This window comes from Prionailurus bengalensis, chromosome B1, assembly GCF_016509475.1.
Source record: "Prionailurus bengalensis isolate Pbe53 chromosome B1, Fcat_Pben_1.1_paternal_pri, whole genome shotgun sequence".
NCBI lineage: Eukaryota > Metazoa > Chordata > Mammalia > Carnivora > Felidae > Prionailurus > Prionailurus bengalensis.
In genome coordinates this window covers 164,937,978-164,954,404 of record NC_057344.1, presented here as the reverse complement: position 1 = coordinate 164,954,404, position 16,427 = coordinate 164,937,978, and the positions used below count along the sequence as shown (strand labels likewise).

Sequence of the window (16,427 nt, the reverse complement as noted above, 5' to 3'; positions counted from 1 at the left end):
GGGCAGAGAGAGAGGGAGACACAGAATCGGAAGCAGGCTCCAGGCTCCGAGCCATCAGCCCAGAGCCTGACGCGGGGCTCGAACTCACGGACTGCGAGATCGTGACCTGGCTGAAGTCGGACGCTTAACCGACTGCGCCACCCAGGCGCCCCAACAATTCTTAATTGCTTCTTTACAGTTCTGTATTTTTAAAATTTCTACGGTAACTGGTCATTACATTTATTTATTTCAAAATGAAAAAAATTTTTGTTATGAAAATAGCCATTATGAAATCTAAGTATTTTAAGGTCTCACTGTGAGGTTAAACTCTGTGGGTTGTAGAGGGCTCTGGAATCTGGTCCTCACGTTGATCTTAGCGATGATCTTGAAGCAGGGGTGGGGAGGATAGGCGGTTACGTGGCACTGCCCTGTCGTGGTACAAGTAGAACTTCCTGATGGATGGGCACCACGGGGCACCAAGAGGCTGGCTGGAACCACTTCCTGTTCCTTACTCCTTTTCTGCAGTTCTCACCCCAGCAGCGAGGAGCCTGCGGGAGACGTCCTTGAAGGGTGGGTCACACTTCTAACAAAATTGACTGAATTGTCTATAAAAAGTCATATTCTGTAGAAAGGTGTTACACAGGTGGCTTGAAAGTGGGGTGCCATGAGACCCTGATGTGCTGTTTCAGAACTGATTTCCCAGGAATTGGGACGAACGTTATACTCTCAGGTTTAGCTCAGCAAACTAGCAAACATTTACTAAGTGCCTGCTGTGGCCTGGGCATGTGGCATAGACTTCAACACCTACCAGGCTATTGGGTAACGAATGAACTGACTGCAGCATTGCTAAAGCAGCAAGCCCACTAACCCTCCCTCAGTCACATCTTTTGGGGATGTGAGCTTGGGAAAGCCAACTTACATATTGTAGGACAAGGGGCAGCGTTTAAGTGGATGGAAAGTCCTCAAGAAAATTCCTTAACAAAAATGTTCTAGAAGCCGCGCTGACCTTATGTGTTTTCCAATGTCCTGGATCCGGCTGGTTAAATTAAATGGACACAGTTTTGGTATTACAGAAAACTTCACTTTAGAAGTTTATTTTGTTTTGTTTTGCTATTAGGGTCTTAACACAAATAAGCTAAAAATGCCATTTCATTCCCCCTGCCTTTCCGGAAGAAATAGCCCTGAGATTTACTAGATTCACACTCTGCCTCCACCTGTGCAAGTAACTAGCCGCATGACCTTGAGCAAATCCCGTTAACCTCGCTAGACCTCAGTTTCTCATCAGTCTGGAAATTGGACCAGGATGCCCTCGAGGTCCCTTCTGGCTCTGAATAGCTAGCTATAAATTGGTCATCCTATGAGCCCATTATTCCTTTTTTTTTTTTTTTTTTTTAAGAAAATGGGAGAGACTCTTCTGCTTTTCCTGTCTGATTCTTTTCTTTCTCTGTCACAAACAGGAGCAACTTCAGCTGCGGGCCTTCTTTACCTCCCCACATGGGCAGCTGCCGTTTCTGGCTGTGTGCTTGCTGTCTTCACAGCGTCCATGTGGCCTCAAGTGCTTGGACATCTTATTAGCTCAGGGTCGGGCCCTGGGAAAGCCATGACCATTGCCATGGTATTTTATCTCCTGGAGATACTTTTCTGTGCATGGTGCACGGCTTTTAAGTTTGTTCCAGGAGGTGTCTACGCTAGAGAAAGATCTGATTTGCTTTTGGGTGAGTATATTTGAAAGGTCTGGATTAAAGTAACTGCTTGAAAATACCCGTCAGGCTGACTAGGATTTAGCACTTTATGTGACCTACTTTAAATAGGATAATTGTGTCTTTTTTTAATTATTATTAAAATAGACTCTCTTGATAAAAATAAAACAACTGGAGGAATGTCTAAATTACTACTTAAAAGATTTCTTAATTCATCAGTGAGTTTCAGTAATACTCATTACTGTAAAGGCCTTTTAGGTAAATCAGTTGTAAAAAAACAAACAAACCCAAGTTTAATCCTGAGTAAAGTATAAAGAGGTACTATGTAACAGTTGTATTACACGATAGGCTAGGAAAAGTATGATCATGACGCTCATGTTGCTACTTGAGTGCTGCTCATAAACGTATAAAGAAATTGGGATTTTTCTGGTTCTCCCAAGTCTTACCGGTGATTTTTATTTACCATATTTTTAACCAATAAAATATATTATATATATATGAATCTTAGTCTAAATGATAAATTCCCAAATCATAGGATAAATATTTTCCATGCACCCAATTAAAATTTCGTAGACTTAGCTCAGTTGAGTATTTCAAAAATTGCCTTCTGGCAGTGATGAAATTACTGATGTATACAGGCATCCACAAATCAAATGTTGCCTATCATTTTAGTTTAAGTAAAACATGTCAAATGCTTCCAGGATAAAAATTGTGAAAAATTCAGGAGACAAAACATGTCAGTTAGGGATTCGGTTCTTTTGTGTTCACAAATGCAGTTTTCGCTTTGTTCGTTCGTTCATTCAAAAAAAATCTTGGGTGCCTGTATCTTCCAGACACAGTGCCATTTGCTGGAGATTTAAGAGACATAGGGTCCTTGCCCATCTGGCACTTGTAGTAGGGGAAACACCATACATAAAATTAGACAAATCCTTACAGAATTATGGTTGGGGGTGAGGGCTGCACAGAGGTCTAGGCTTCTACCTGTCCGTCCCCCTGTGCCCTTGGTATTTTTACGGTAACTGTACGTTTTCGCATAAACTTTTCTACTCCCTGAGCTAGACATCTAGCAAGACAGGCTGATTTGGAAGATATGTTTTTTTAAATTATATGAAATATTTTAAAACAGCTGAGAATTTGCTATTTCGGGTAAACACCCATGCACTCATCCAGCTGGAGGCATAAATTGCTGCATTTCCTTTGCAAGAACCTTGGCTTTGCAAACTTTGTGTTTCTTCTGGTTTCTTTCAGGTGTGTGTACTCTGTCCTGCTCTATCTCCTTGTCCAATGCCCTGCTTTTTCCTTACTCCAGCTTGCTTAGGGGTCTGCCATGTGGAGAAAACGAACAACAGTAAGAGCCATTCTAAGCATATGTTTATTTCTTCAGAATGTTACGAAGTTGTGCTTTTTGAGTGCTTGCTGCCCCTGAAACTGCAGAGAGTGCTTTTTTTTTTTAAAGCTGCATACAACTAAACATTTTTTTAAGTAAGACTGCCATACTGATAGGGCCACAAAAACTAAGGAGAGTTGGTAATGCTCAGTGTAGCTTTTAATACAATTGAAAAGAATCTGTATTGAATCAGAAACTAGCAATAAACTTCCTGTCAAGGTTACTCCAGCTATTTCCTGAAAATTGCATATAATGTTTTTTTGTTAGCCTTCTGCCTAAGCTTAACTTCTGCTTGACATTTTCTAACTTACATACCGTTCAATCATTCTGTTTCCATTCTCATTGTATACAACTTCAGAAGTATGTAAACTTTACATATAAGTTACATCGTAATGCATCCGAATGGAGCTTGTCTTGATTGGCCTTATTGGCACGTGTGGTTGGTTCTAGCGTGCATCGGCACGTGTGGTTGGTTCTAGCGTGCATCCACTGTGAGGACCCACATCCCAAGCCAGAATTATTGTCCCAGACACGGCTGTAGTAAGAGTTCACCTATCTTCCTTTCGAGTTCCTCAACCTGGTGCATTTGAGGTCTTTTCAACGGAGAAAACTCAGTCCCTAGGGCAGTTCAAAAGGCGCCTTTCTCTTGGGCTCCACCCTCCTCTGCAAAATCGACAGCGATACCCATTACCAACCTAACAACGAAGAAACACTCAGGAAATTAAAAGACATTCCTCATCAAGAAAACGCTGGAGTCTTCTCATTTGAAGCAGGGTTCCTAGAACCTCCCGTCCCCCCAATTTCTTATGATCAATTCCAATTATCAAAAAACACTGCTGGAGTAATTGCTTAGGTACTGAGATAAATTAACACAATCACTGAATTTTCTGGGTATGTCCACTGAAATGAAATCTAGGAACCTGAAATTTACCATTGGGAGGATTTTTGGATTAGAATGTAATACATTCTTGCTTTCTCTTTTAACAGGGACAGTGATGCTAATTATTGGACTAAATATGCTATTTAGTCCTAAGAAAAGCCTTGACTTTCTTCAAACAAAAAACAGTCCTAAAGTGCTTTTCAGAAAGAGTGAAAAATATATGAAACTTTGTAAGTTTTGCTTTCTTTTTTTAAATCACTTAATTGTAATAACATTTCAAACATGTATGAAATTAAAGAGTATAGTGCACCCGCATATGCCCCCTTCACCCAGTTTCAAGAATCACTAACATTTTGCCAGTATCCTTAACAGCTGTCTTCCTTACTTGTTTTGGTGAAACACTTTGAAGCAAATCTCTGGTAGCCTCTCATGTCAAGCACAAATACTCTGTTGTTAGTTTTGCTTCACTTCTCATGTAGATAAGATTAGTTAACAGGTAGAATTTCCAAGATGCTTTGTTCTCATTAGAACTATTTTCTATTTCAAACTATTTATTTAATTTCTTGTTCTTTTTTGGGAGCTTAAATATGTTAACATTGGGAATACTGATGAACTGGAAACTCAAACATGAAGTCAGTTTACTATTCAATCTGACTGATTTCAAATGAACTAGATTAAATAGAAATGTTTATTGAAAGGATTGCATTTGCAGGTAGTGTATTAGGATACAATACACTACCGAACTACGTAGCATTATGTCGGATGTAAAGGCATGTAAAAACAGGTCTCCACCCTGAGTGACTTGATACTTGTATAAAGAAGACAAAATATTAGTGTGAAGAGATAGAAAACAAGCTAAATAAAGTTTCAATGTATTTCTGAAAGAAATGCCACAAAGCAGCACCACCATTATGTAAACACCTTCATACTGTTCCATCATAATTTGAAAAGATTGTACTAAACTTTAGGGGATGTTTTCAAAATTTAGAGTTTTGTTTTATTGCTCTTATGTTTTAGGTAGGTCTCTTAAACTAAGGTCGGCAGGTTTTGTTTGCTTATTTTTAATACTTTTTTTTAATGTTTATTTTTGTGAGAGAGAGAGAGAGAGCACAAACGGGGTAGGGCAGAGAGAGAGAGGGAGGGACAGAATCTGAATCAGGCTCCAGGCTCTGAATTGTCTGCACAGAGCTCGGTGCAGGGCTCAAACTCAGGAACCGGGAGATCATGACCTGAGCCGAAGTCAGACGCTTATTTAACCAGCTGAGCCATCCAGGCACCCCTTGTTTGTTTATTTTTAATCCTGACAATCTTTGTCTCTATTGTTGCTGTTGTTGTTAGTAGTAGTAGTAAGAGTATTAAGAACCATAATTCTTTAGTTCATTCATCAAACTGAGGCATTTGGAACAGTTTATTTACAAAGTTATTTAGACAGTTTTGTGTAAATTTTAAAAGTGGACTTTATTTTTTAGAGCCGCTTTTGGTTTGAGCAGAAAGTATAGAGGTTCCCCATATACCCTCTGGCCCCACAGACACACAGCCTCCCCCACTACCAGTAACCACCAGAGTTTATTATTACATTTATTATAACTGAGGAATGTATACTGACACATCACTGTCACCCAAAGTCCCTAGTTTACTTTAGGGCTCACTCTTGGTATTGTATGTTCTGTGGGTTTTGATGAATGTATAATGAAATGTATTCACCATCATAGCATCGTACAGAGTGATTTACCGCCTTAAAATCCTGTGCCCTGCCTGTTCATCGTTCCCTGCCTCTACCAATGGCAACTACTTTGTCTTTAAAAAAAAGAAAAGAATAGACTTTATTTTTTAGAACAGTTTTAGATTTACAGATATATTGGGCAGGAAGTATAGAGTTCCTTCTCATACACCCCCTCACACCCCCACCTCCACAGTTTCCACCATTATTAACATCTTGCATTAGTGTGGTGTATTTGTTACGACTGATGAGCCGATACTGAGTCCATAGTTTACATTAGAGTTCACTCTCTGTTGTATGTTCTGTGGGTTTTAACAAAGGTATAATGACATCTAGCCACCATCACAGTATCCTGCAGAATAGGTTCGCTTCCTTAAACCTCCCCTGTGCTGCACCTGTTTATCCTTCCCTCCTTCCTCCAAACCCTGGCAACTACCCATCTTTTTACAGCCTCCATTGTGCCTGTTCTAGACTGTCAGTCTCGCCTTTTAACTTGAAAATGTAATTTATTTTTGTTGTGATTGCTCATGCATTATGATTTATTTCTGTCATCTTACTTTGCTTTTGCTTTTTCTACTTTAAGTAGATTTCCCCCTATTTTTCTTCTTGCTTGCTTTTGCATGGATTGGGTTTTCCTTTTCTCTTTTTCTTATCCTCCGCCTCCCTACTCCTCTTTCTAGTTTGGAAATTATATCTTCACTTTCTGCTCTTTTAGTACTTGGATGTTATTTTTTTTCTCTGCACATGAAAGATACTACTCTGTTATCTGGCTTTAGGTTTTGCTATTGGGAAGTCAGCTGTCGGTGTAATCTTTGCTCCTTTGGAAATAATCTGTCTTTTTTGCCTGGCAGCGCTTAACGATTTCTCTTTGTTTTGGTGTTCCAGAGTTTCCCTGTGATATGTTGGATGTGGATTCCTGCTTCTGCACTCCCCCTCCCCTTCTTCCCTCCACCTTGCTTGTTAGTGTTTGGGCTTTCTGAATCTGAAGAGTCATGTCTTATATCACCTGTGGAAAATTCTCAGTTTTATTTCTGCAAATATTGCTGTTTTTCCATTCTTTCTCTTTTTCCTTTTTGAATCCAGTTGGATTGTGTTGGATCTTCTTATTATCTCTCCATGTCCCTTAACCTCTTCCATATTATCTACCTTTGTTTTTAAGCCGTCCCTTGCACTAATTCTCTATTCAGCTTTGTCTGCTGCTACTTATCTTGTCCACTGAGTTTGTAGTTTTATTTCTAGAAGTCTATTTTATTTCTTCACACATGTTCCTGATCATCCTATTGAATAACCGCTTTTATTTTTCTAAACCTGTTAAGCATCCTTATTTTATATTCTGATTCTAGAAGTTTCAACATCTGAAGTATTCGTGGGTTTGATTCTACAGGATCATTTTTTTGCCTGCTGGAGTCTGCCCATGGAGACTTGTTTTCTTGTGTATTATTTCTTGTACATACTTATGATTTATTTTTACCTTAAGCTCATGGTCCTTGGAACATTTCAGGGAAGATTCCCTGAAGCCTGAGTTTCAAGTATGGGTTGTACATGCATGTCGCATATGAAAATTAACCCAGGAATCAGACATTTCTCCTTTGCACAAAATCCTTGCCTAATAGATTTAATAATTTCATAAAATTATTTTTTATTCAAGTATAATTAACGTACAGTGCTATATTAGTTCTAGGTGTACAATATAATGATTTAGCAATTCTTTTTTTTTTTTTTAACATTTATTTATTTTTGAGACAGAGAGAGACAGAGCATGAACGGGGGAGGGGCAGAGAGAGAGGGAGACACAGAACCGGAAGCAGGCTCCAGGCTCTGAGCCATCAGCCCAGAGCCCGACGCGGGTCTCGAACTCACGGACCGCGAGATCGTGACCTGAGCTGAAGTCAGATGCTTAACCGACTAAGCCACCCAGGTGCCCCAGCAATTCTTTATATTACACAGTGCTCATCACAAGAGTATGCTTAATCCCTTTCACCTATTTCATCCATCCCCCACCCACCTCTCCTCTGGTAACTATCAGTGTGTTCTCTATAGTTGAGAGTCTGTTTTTTGGTTTGTCTCTTTTTTCTTGATTTGTTCTTGTTAAATTCCACATGTGAGTGAAATCGTATGGTATTTGTCTTTTTCTGACTGACTCATTTCACTTAGCATCAAACTCTCTACATCCATCCATGTTGTTGCAAATGGCAAGATTTCATTTTTTTTTATGGCTGAGTAATATTCCATGGTGTATATATACCACATCTTCTTTATCCATTCATCTATGCAAGTTGGTACAGCTACTGTGGAAAACGGTATGGAGGTTCTTCAAAAAATTAAAAATAGAATGACCATATATATGGTCCAGTAATTCCTTTTCTGGATATTTACCCAAATAGAATGAAAACATGAATTTGGAAAGATCTATGCACCCCTCTGTTTATTGCAGCATTATTTATTTATTTTTAAATTATTTTTTAAATGTTTATTTATTGTTGAGAGAGACAGAGTGTGAGCGGGGGAGGGGCAGAGAGAAAGAGGGAGACACAGAATCCGAAGCAGGCTCCAGGTTCCGAGCTGTCAGCACAGAGCCTGACACGGGGCTCGAACTCAAACTGTGAGATTGTGACCTGAGCTGAAGTCGGACGCTTAGCCGACTGAGCCACTCAGCCGCCCCTATTGCAGCATTATTTAAAAAATTGTTTATAAAAAGACAAACTTAGTTTCTTTTAAAAAGTATTTCTTCTTTTTGTTTAGTTTTGTGGCTGCTTGTTGGTGTGGGGCTACTGGGATTAGGACTACGGCATAAAACCTATGAGAGGAAATTGGGCAAAGGGGTAAGTAATGAAAAATTTGGATATAGAATGTTATGTGTTATGTACGTATATGCATATATTTATACACTTTATCATTGTGTTTGAACTGTAGATCTGGATCTCATGACTTCAGGGCCCTGAACCCCATTTCTTTAACCCTTAGGTCACAGGCTAATAATATAATGGAATTATTTCATGAAGTTGGGTTCTTGGGACAGGATAGACCCGTTTATTAAAGGCAAGCTGCTCAAAATTTTGTTGTATGACGTTATCTTTGCCATTCTATCATTTAATATATCTAAACTATGAAGTAAAGAACTACTTTATAATGGGCTTTTTTTATGGGCAGATATTGCTGAAGGCAACAATATGAGAGCCTTTGATTTAAAAACAATCTTCTAGATAATTCTTGATTTTGAAGATTATGGGTAGTTTGTGTATTGATGAGTCATGGAAGTTTTCCTGTTCTTCCTTTCCCTGCTTGCGGTCGACAGGTTTAAATGTTTTATTGTCCCCTTCTCTTCTAGATAGGTGGGTAGAAGAAAAAGTAAGTTATTGCCATGTTGTGCTTGCTTTCTGCGCTGATGAAGTGTGATGTGCTTCATAATGCAGTTAGAATTACAGTTTTGGCTAAAACAGAATTTGAGGGTCAGCTCTGAATTTTAGTAATCTGCATCAACCAGGCAAATTTTTCATGAAAATAAAAAGCTATACTGAGCACGGAGAGCATGCGTCTCCTATTTACCTTTGCACGTCCAGCACCTGACAAAGGGCTTGCCACACACTCAGAACTCAGTAATGGTTTCTTAGTAAGTGAATAATTCATTACGTGGTCCCTTTCTTTTGTCCTTTGTTACTTGTTATCATTGCAGCATGTCGGTCAAATGAAGATACCTAATCTTCCTCTTTTCAAAAGGAGTCATTTCAGTTAGATTTAATACCTGTTCTTTTCATTCTTTCCTTCCTTCCTTCATTCATCTGATAAATGCATACTGAATGTCTCCTGTGTGCCTGGTTCCCGGGGTACAGACATAAACAATTTGGACAAGACCCCTGCCCTCATGGAGTTTACATTCTAGTAGGGAAGAAAGACGGTATTCAGAGGAGGAAATAGACTGTCACTTTAGATCAGGCTGCTTGGAAGCAAAGAGGATTAGGGAGTAGAGAGTAACGGGACTGGGTGGTTAGAGAAGGCTGCTCTGAGGAGGTGATATTTGAGTGGAGACTTGAAAGCTGAGATGAAGCCAGTTAATCACAGAGCTAGGGGTAAAGGATTCAGGCAGAGGGCACGTGTGTAAAGGGCTGAGGGGAAACGGGTGGGGCATGTTTGAGGCCCACCAAGGTGGCTGGTGCAGCTGAAGCTTAGTGAGTAAGGGGAAGAGTCACAGAAGATGAGGATGGGGAGGCCGGGAAGGGTCACATCATACAGGGCCTTACAGAGCACAGTGAGGTGTCCTGATTTTAGTTTTCTTTCAGTAGAAGCCATAGGGTGTTTCAAGCAGGAACATGAAGAAATGTGAGAGCAGGTTGGCTGCTCTGTGAAGAATGGATTGTAGAGTAGAAGCAAGGAGATAAGTGACAAGGCATTTTCAGTCATCCAAGAGAGAGACTATGGAGGTTTGGATGGGTGCGGTGGCAGTGCCATTGGAGACAAGTGGGCAGACTTAGAGGATAGACTTGATCCTCGAACAGTGTGGATTTGAACTGTGCTGATCCACTTACATGCAGATCTTTTCTCAATCAGTATACTGGAGGGGCGCCTGGGTGGCTTAGTCGGTTCAGTGTCCGACTTCGGCTCAGGCCGTGATCTCACGGCTCGTGGGTTTGAGCCCCGCAGCGGGCTCTGTGCTGATAGCTCGGAGCCTGGAGCCTGCTTTGGGTTCTGTGTCTGCCTCTCTCTCTGCCCCTCCCCCACTCACATTCTGTCTCTGTCTCTCTCAAAAATAAATAAACATAAAAAAAAAAAAAAGAAAGTATACTGGAGGTTTGTGACAATTTGCAAATACTTGCAGGCCACCCACACAATGTAGAAATAGTGAAAAAATTAAGAAAAAGGTGTGTTGTGAATGCGGAATATATACGTAGAGACTGGTCTGTTTTGTCATTTACTACCAGAAAGTGTCAGTAGATTTATTATCAAAAGTTACAATGTACTGAAACTTACATACACACACACACACACACACACACACAGACTGCACCTGGCTACCTGGCTCGTTTGCAGTGGAGAGAAATGTAAACATACAGATGCAATATTAAATCATAACTGCATCAAATTACCCGTAGTCCATACTGTACTACCGCACCTCCTGCGGCTATCGCGGCGAGCTCAAGCGTCGTATCAGTTTAAAACTCGGTGTGATGCTGATCTCCAGGTGAGCAGTTTGTCCCTAGTAAATTTCATATTACAGTAAAAAGTGATCTCTCGTGGTTCCCAGGTGGTTTTGATTGTAAACAATACTGTAGACCTTGAACATCAACATGGGACTCATATGAAGTGCCTCTAGTGGTGCTAGAAGTGCTCCCAAGAAGCAGAGAAAAGTCATGACCAGAAAGCGTTGAATTGCTTGATATCCTGTAGATTGGGGTCTGCAGCTACATTCACCAGCCGTCTTGAAATAAAAGATCCAGTGTAAAAAGAAAAAGGAAAAAAGAAAAGGAGATTCATGAAGCTGTCGCTGCGGCCACACCAGCAGGCGTGAAAACCTCACACTTTTTTTTGCGAAATACCTTTCTATGTCATACTGAAAATGCAGCTTTTAGGTAGGTGTGGGATTGCTGTAAGAGAGGCATACCTATAGACTCCATTACGACTTGAGAAAAAGCGAGATCATTATGTAACAACTTAGCGCAAAAGGCAGGGGAAGGATCTAAAGCTGGGGAATTTAACTTTAGAAAGGTTTTGGCTTAAAAACTGTCAAGATAACAGGAGAAGCAGCTTCTGCCCACCAGGGGGCAGCAGAGAGTTCCCAGACCCCATTAAGGAAATCATTGAGGAGAAAGGATATTAGCCTGAACAGGTTTTTCTTGCAGAGGAAAGGGCCCTATTGTGGAAAAAAATGCCACAAAAGACACCTGTTTGTATGGAAAAAAAGCGAGCACTAGGATCTAAGGTAGAAGGGATGTGCTAACTCCACTGTTCTGTGCCAATGCAGTGGATTTATTATCAGGGCTGTCTTTATCTATAAAGCTGCTAACCCTGAGCCTTGAAGGGAAAAAGATAAACACCAGCTACCAGTCTTTTGATTGTATAACATGGAGGCCTGGACAATGAGAACCCTTTTTCTGGATTAGTTCCATTAATGCTTTGTCCCTGAAGTCAGGAAGTACCTTGCCAGCAAGGACTGCCTTTTGTAGTTCTTTTGATATGAGACAATGCCCCTGACCACCCAGGATCCCATGAGTTCAACACCAAAGGCATCAAAGTGCTCTACTTGCCCTCAGGCACAACTTTGCTGATTCCGCCTCTAGATCGGTGAGTTCTCTGGCCCTTTAAGGCTCATTACACACAATATTCTATGAAAGAATTGTCAGTGCTGTGGAGGAGAGCCCTGACAGATAGAACATCATGAAAGTCTGGAAGAATTACATCACTGAAGATGCCGTTGTTTACAAGAAGTCACGAAAGCCATCAAGCTCGAGACAATAAATCCCTAATGGAGAAAACTGTGCCCAGATGTTGTGCATGACTTCACAGGATTTATGACAGAGCCAATCAAGGGAATCACGAAAGGGACTGTGGATAATGGCAAAAAAAAGTGGAGGCTGAAGCGTTTCAAGATACGGATCTTAGAGAACTTCAAGAGGTAACAGACACCACACCAGAGGAATGAACAGATGACCCACTGGAGATGAGTGCTTCCAAACCAGAGCCAGATGATGAGGAAGATGTAGAGGACGCAGTGTCAGAAGACAAACTGACATTAGACAGTCTAGCAGAAGGGGTCCAATGAGTCAAGACTGCTTTTGACTTCTTTTGCGACACGGACCCTTCTACGATAAGGGCACCGAACCTAAAGCACACGGTGGAAGAAGGACTGGTACCATGTAGAAACATTTTTAGAGACATGAAAACGCAAAAGAAGTCAGACAGAAATTACGGTGCATTTCCAGAAAGGCATACCAAGTGTGCCTGCTTCTCCTGCCTCCCCTTCCTCTTCCTCCACCTCTTCTCCTCTGGCACCCCTGAGACAACAAGACCACCCGCCCGCCCCTTCCTCTTCCTCCTCAGTCTACTCAACATGAACACAATGAGGATGAAGACCTTGATGATGATCCACTTGCACTTTATGAATTGTAAGTAATCATCACGCTGTACACCTAATAAACCTGTCTGTTGTGTGTGTGTGTCTTTGTGAAAATCTACCACCTGTACGGCAAGAACTGTTTAGACATTTGGTGTCCCTGTCATCAAAGTATTCACCATGCAGAACACTCTGTGCAAGACTCCCATGGAGGTGGACAGCCTATCCTTACGTAGGCATAAGGTGAGTGTATGTAATGTAAAATTAATCACGTCTTAGTTTTCCCACTGTTTTATAACTCTGCTTTCAAAGACTTATATTAGCATATAGTATGCCTCTCTCTTATAATTGGAGAAACTGTGTATCAGCCTATCATTACAGACAAGTGGTTAAAAAAAATGGAACAGTGTTTCCAAAATTGCATTATAACGATGACTATAATACTGTATGCCATAAAAATTTTTTAATGATTCATTCATTAATTGTATAGGCTAGGCTAGCATGAAGCTGTCATATCGATTATACTAGGTTACCATAAAGCAAACATATTGCTGCTTCTTCATTATCAATGCATGAATTGTTATAGCTGGAAGTAAATATGAATTTCTTTTTCACATCATCCTTCTTTTTTTTATCTAAAAAAATTTTTTTAATGTTTATGTCTGAGACAGAGAGAGAGCATGAGTGGGGGAGGGACAGAGAGAGAGGGAGACCCAGAATCGGAAGCAGGCTCCAGGCTCTGAGCTGTCAGCACAGAGCCTGACGCGGGGCTCGAACTCACAGACTGTGAGATCATGACCTGAGCCAAAGTCGGTTGCTCAACCAACTGAGCCACCCAGGCACCCCTCACCTCATCTTTTCATTTTTGATGTCTGCTCTTAGTAATATGTATAATACCTATAGTGTTTTGTATCATATAAGACCATGTTGATATAGACACAAGACACACAAGATTCATCTTGTAAACAGATGATACAAACTTACAGCATCGATAACTGCTGCACACTACTGTAAATATGTCTTGTTTTCCCTATGATTTTCTAAATAACATTTTCTTTTCTCTAGGTTATATTTATTATAAGAATACCTTACATAATACATGTATACAATGTATAAAATGTGTGTCAGTCGACTGTTATGTTATTGGTAAGGCTTCCAGTCAGCCGTAGGCTATTAGTAGTTAAGGTTTTGGGGAATCAAAAGTTATACATGGATTTTCAATTGTGCAGGGAGACAGAGCCCCTAACTCTCGTGTTGTTCCAGAGTCAAAGGTATTCTGAAAGAGTTGACAGGATTTCCTGATGGATTAGATGTTGCTCGATAAAGAGAAGGAAGAAATCAAGAATGACTTTGATGTCTTTGGCTTGAGCAACTGGATGGAGGGTGGTGGCGTTTACTGACATGGGAAGAATGAGAGAATAATAGGTTTTGGAGTGGTAAAATCCAGAGTTAATTATAGTTACATAGTTACATGAAAAGGGATAGTGTAATGAATATAATCATGCCTCTTGAAATCCCTGATGATGGCTCCTTTCTCTCTATATGGCATTCACTAAACTGAATAATTTTCCTTGCATGAAGATGAAAAGCCCAGCTTACTGCTGGTAGCATACCAAGTCACCAGTGTTTACATGGTGGCATTCCGTTGCAAGAGGTTGCTACTTATCATCCTCCCAACTTCAACCTGTATGGTTCACTCGAAGTTGCTTTTCCAGTTGCGGTGATAGATTTGTTCTAATGCAGCCATACTATTCCTCAGGATCCCTGTTATAGATCAGTGAGGTATTTGCTTAAGATGGATGGTGAGGGTTGGGCAGTGATTCTCTGACTGAGCCCATGAGCCCAAAAGATGAACTCTCAAAGGCGGCTGTGCTCCTGAATATTGGCTTTGTCAGTGCCATAGAGGAGTAACAATGTGTATAACTCAGAATGAGCAGGCTGCTTTACAAATACGTGGAAGGACTCTGTATATCCCTCTGTGATCTCATTCTTCTCCTGTGCAAGGGTTACCTCCATCTGGAATATGGTGTTTATCATTTTTCATACATTTCTTTATATTGTGCTTACCTATGAGATAACCCCCGACAGTATCGTTTGTTCCGTGTTTTCAACTTCACCTATATGACATTTGACATATACATTCTGCAACTTATTACTTAAAATCACTTTCATGAGATTCATCCCTGTCTCATTTATTAGGGCTGGGTAGTATTCCATTGTAGGTCTGTGACACCATTTATTTATCCATTTTCCTATTTTTCCTATTGAAACAACAGCCAGGTTGCTTCTAATTTTTTGCTATTATAAATGATGCTTATTATAAATGCTCACTTTCCAAATATTCCTCCTCACTTCCAAGCTTAAGCTGGAAGCTCATAGAAGATTTATTATTAGAATATCGCCTAGCAAATAGCTCCCTGTTTTATGAATTAAATGTGGGAAAATTCACCAAGAAAATTCCTTTGCTGAAATATGAATTTTGGTAGAGAGAGGTGGAGAAAGCTGGGTGATTGGAACCGCCATTGTTCCTAGTCATTGTAAATTACCATTAAAATTACTCCTCAGGGACCAGCCACAGAGGTCTCTGCTGCCATCTGGCCTTTTCGGTTTGGCTATGACAATGAAGGATGGTCCAATCTAGAAGGATCGGCTCAGCTGCTCAGTCAAACAGGTAAGCCTTTTACCGGAATTAGTTCCAGGTTTTGAGAAACTGCTGTTGTTATTTTTATTTTGAACGAGATCATAAGGAACAGGAGGAGGCTTTGCTGGATCATAAACTAATCTCATAAAAAGGCTTCATTTTGGTAGGCAGCTGCAGAAGGATTAAGCTACCATAACCACATCTGTCTTTGAGAGCAGTCAATTCAGTTGATCCTGAACAAAGCCTCACACTGAGTATCTGCAGGGAATTCTTGTCAGGCCCCTGCTCCAAGAGATACTCTTCCTGGTGCTTTCTGTTGCTTGGGGACCCACCATGGGGGACCCAAAAGCAGTCGGATCAAAAGGCAGAATGGGTCAGAGTGAGGGCTCATTTGTGAAGCACATTGCTTTCAAGAGCCTAAGGGCCAGTTTTAAAGTTTCTGTGCCCTGGGGTGCGCCTCTTTGTATGAAGCATCCTTTAAAAGGTGCGGGTATTTGGTTCTTAGATCAACTTTGTGGAACGTGGAGCAAGGTTTGTGAGGGTCTAAACTGTTCTGGTTGCTCCTAATGATAAGCATGTCCCCTGAGACATACTTATGCTGAGAGTCTATATGATTCTAATGCCAGTAAGGAATTTCCGTGGCCTTTCTTCTTGACTATAGGCCCTGCGGGACAGCTGGTCCGAGTCAGAGAAAACCAGTAAACTTACTTCTGTGCCAATACCATGGAAGTGTTTTCCCAGGAATAAAATGCTGTTACATACCACTTTGTATTTCTGAACATAAGTTGCGTATTTGAAACAAACATTATGCTCATTTGAAATCTTGGGAAAGATGTTAAAAATATTTGAAAATGTAAAAGATACATTTTCATCCTTTTCTGTGTTTTCTCCAGGTGTCCCATGTTTTAATTACATTCTAAACATGGGAAGACTCCTCTTATGGCTCAGGCCTGACCCATTTCACTTTAGTGACTCATTAGAAATTACTTTGTTTTTTGATTTATGAGGAAAGGCAAAGGGTTGAAGAAGAAAGTTTTACTAACTGTTTTTGCATAGCTGTGGTTAATCACTACAT

General features: G+C 40.5%; 1 protein-coding gene across 2 annotated transcripts in view; it reads left to right on the top strand.

Annotated features, from left to right (window-relative positions):
- The window catches only part of CWH43 (cell wall biogenesis 43 C-terminal homolog), a 57,406-nt gene that overhangs the window by 18,502 nt on the left and 22,477 nt on the right, over nt 1-16,427 (top strand). For both annotated transcript variants that reach the window (XM_043572690.1, XM_043572691.1), the window contains exons 7-10: nt 1,437-1,694; nt 4,054-4,176; nt 8,409-8,488; nt 15,277-15,382. In XM_043572690.1, the coding sequence (XP_043428625.1) occupies nt 1,437-1,694; nt 4,054-4,176; nt 8,409-8,488; nt 15,277-15,382 (567 nt within the window). The remainder of the gene's footprint in view (nt 1-1,436; nt 1,695-4,053; nt 4,177-8,408; nt 8,489-15,276; nt 15,383-16,427) is intronic.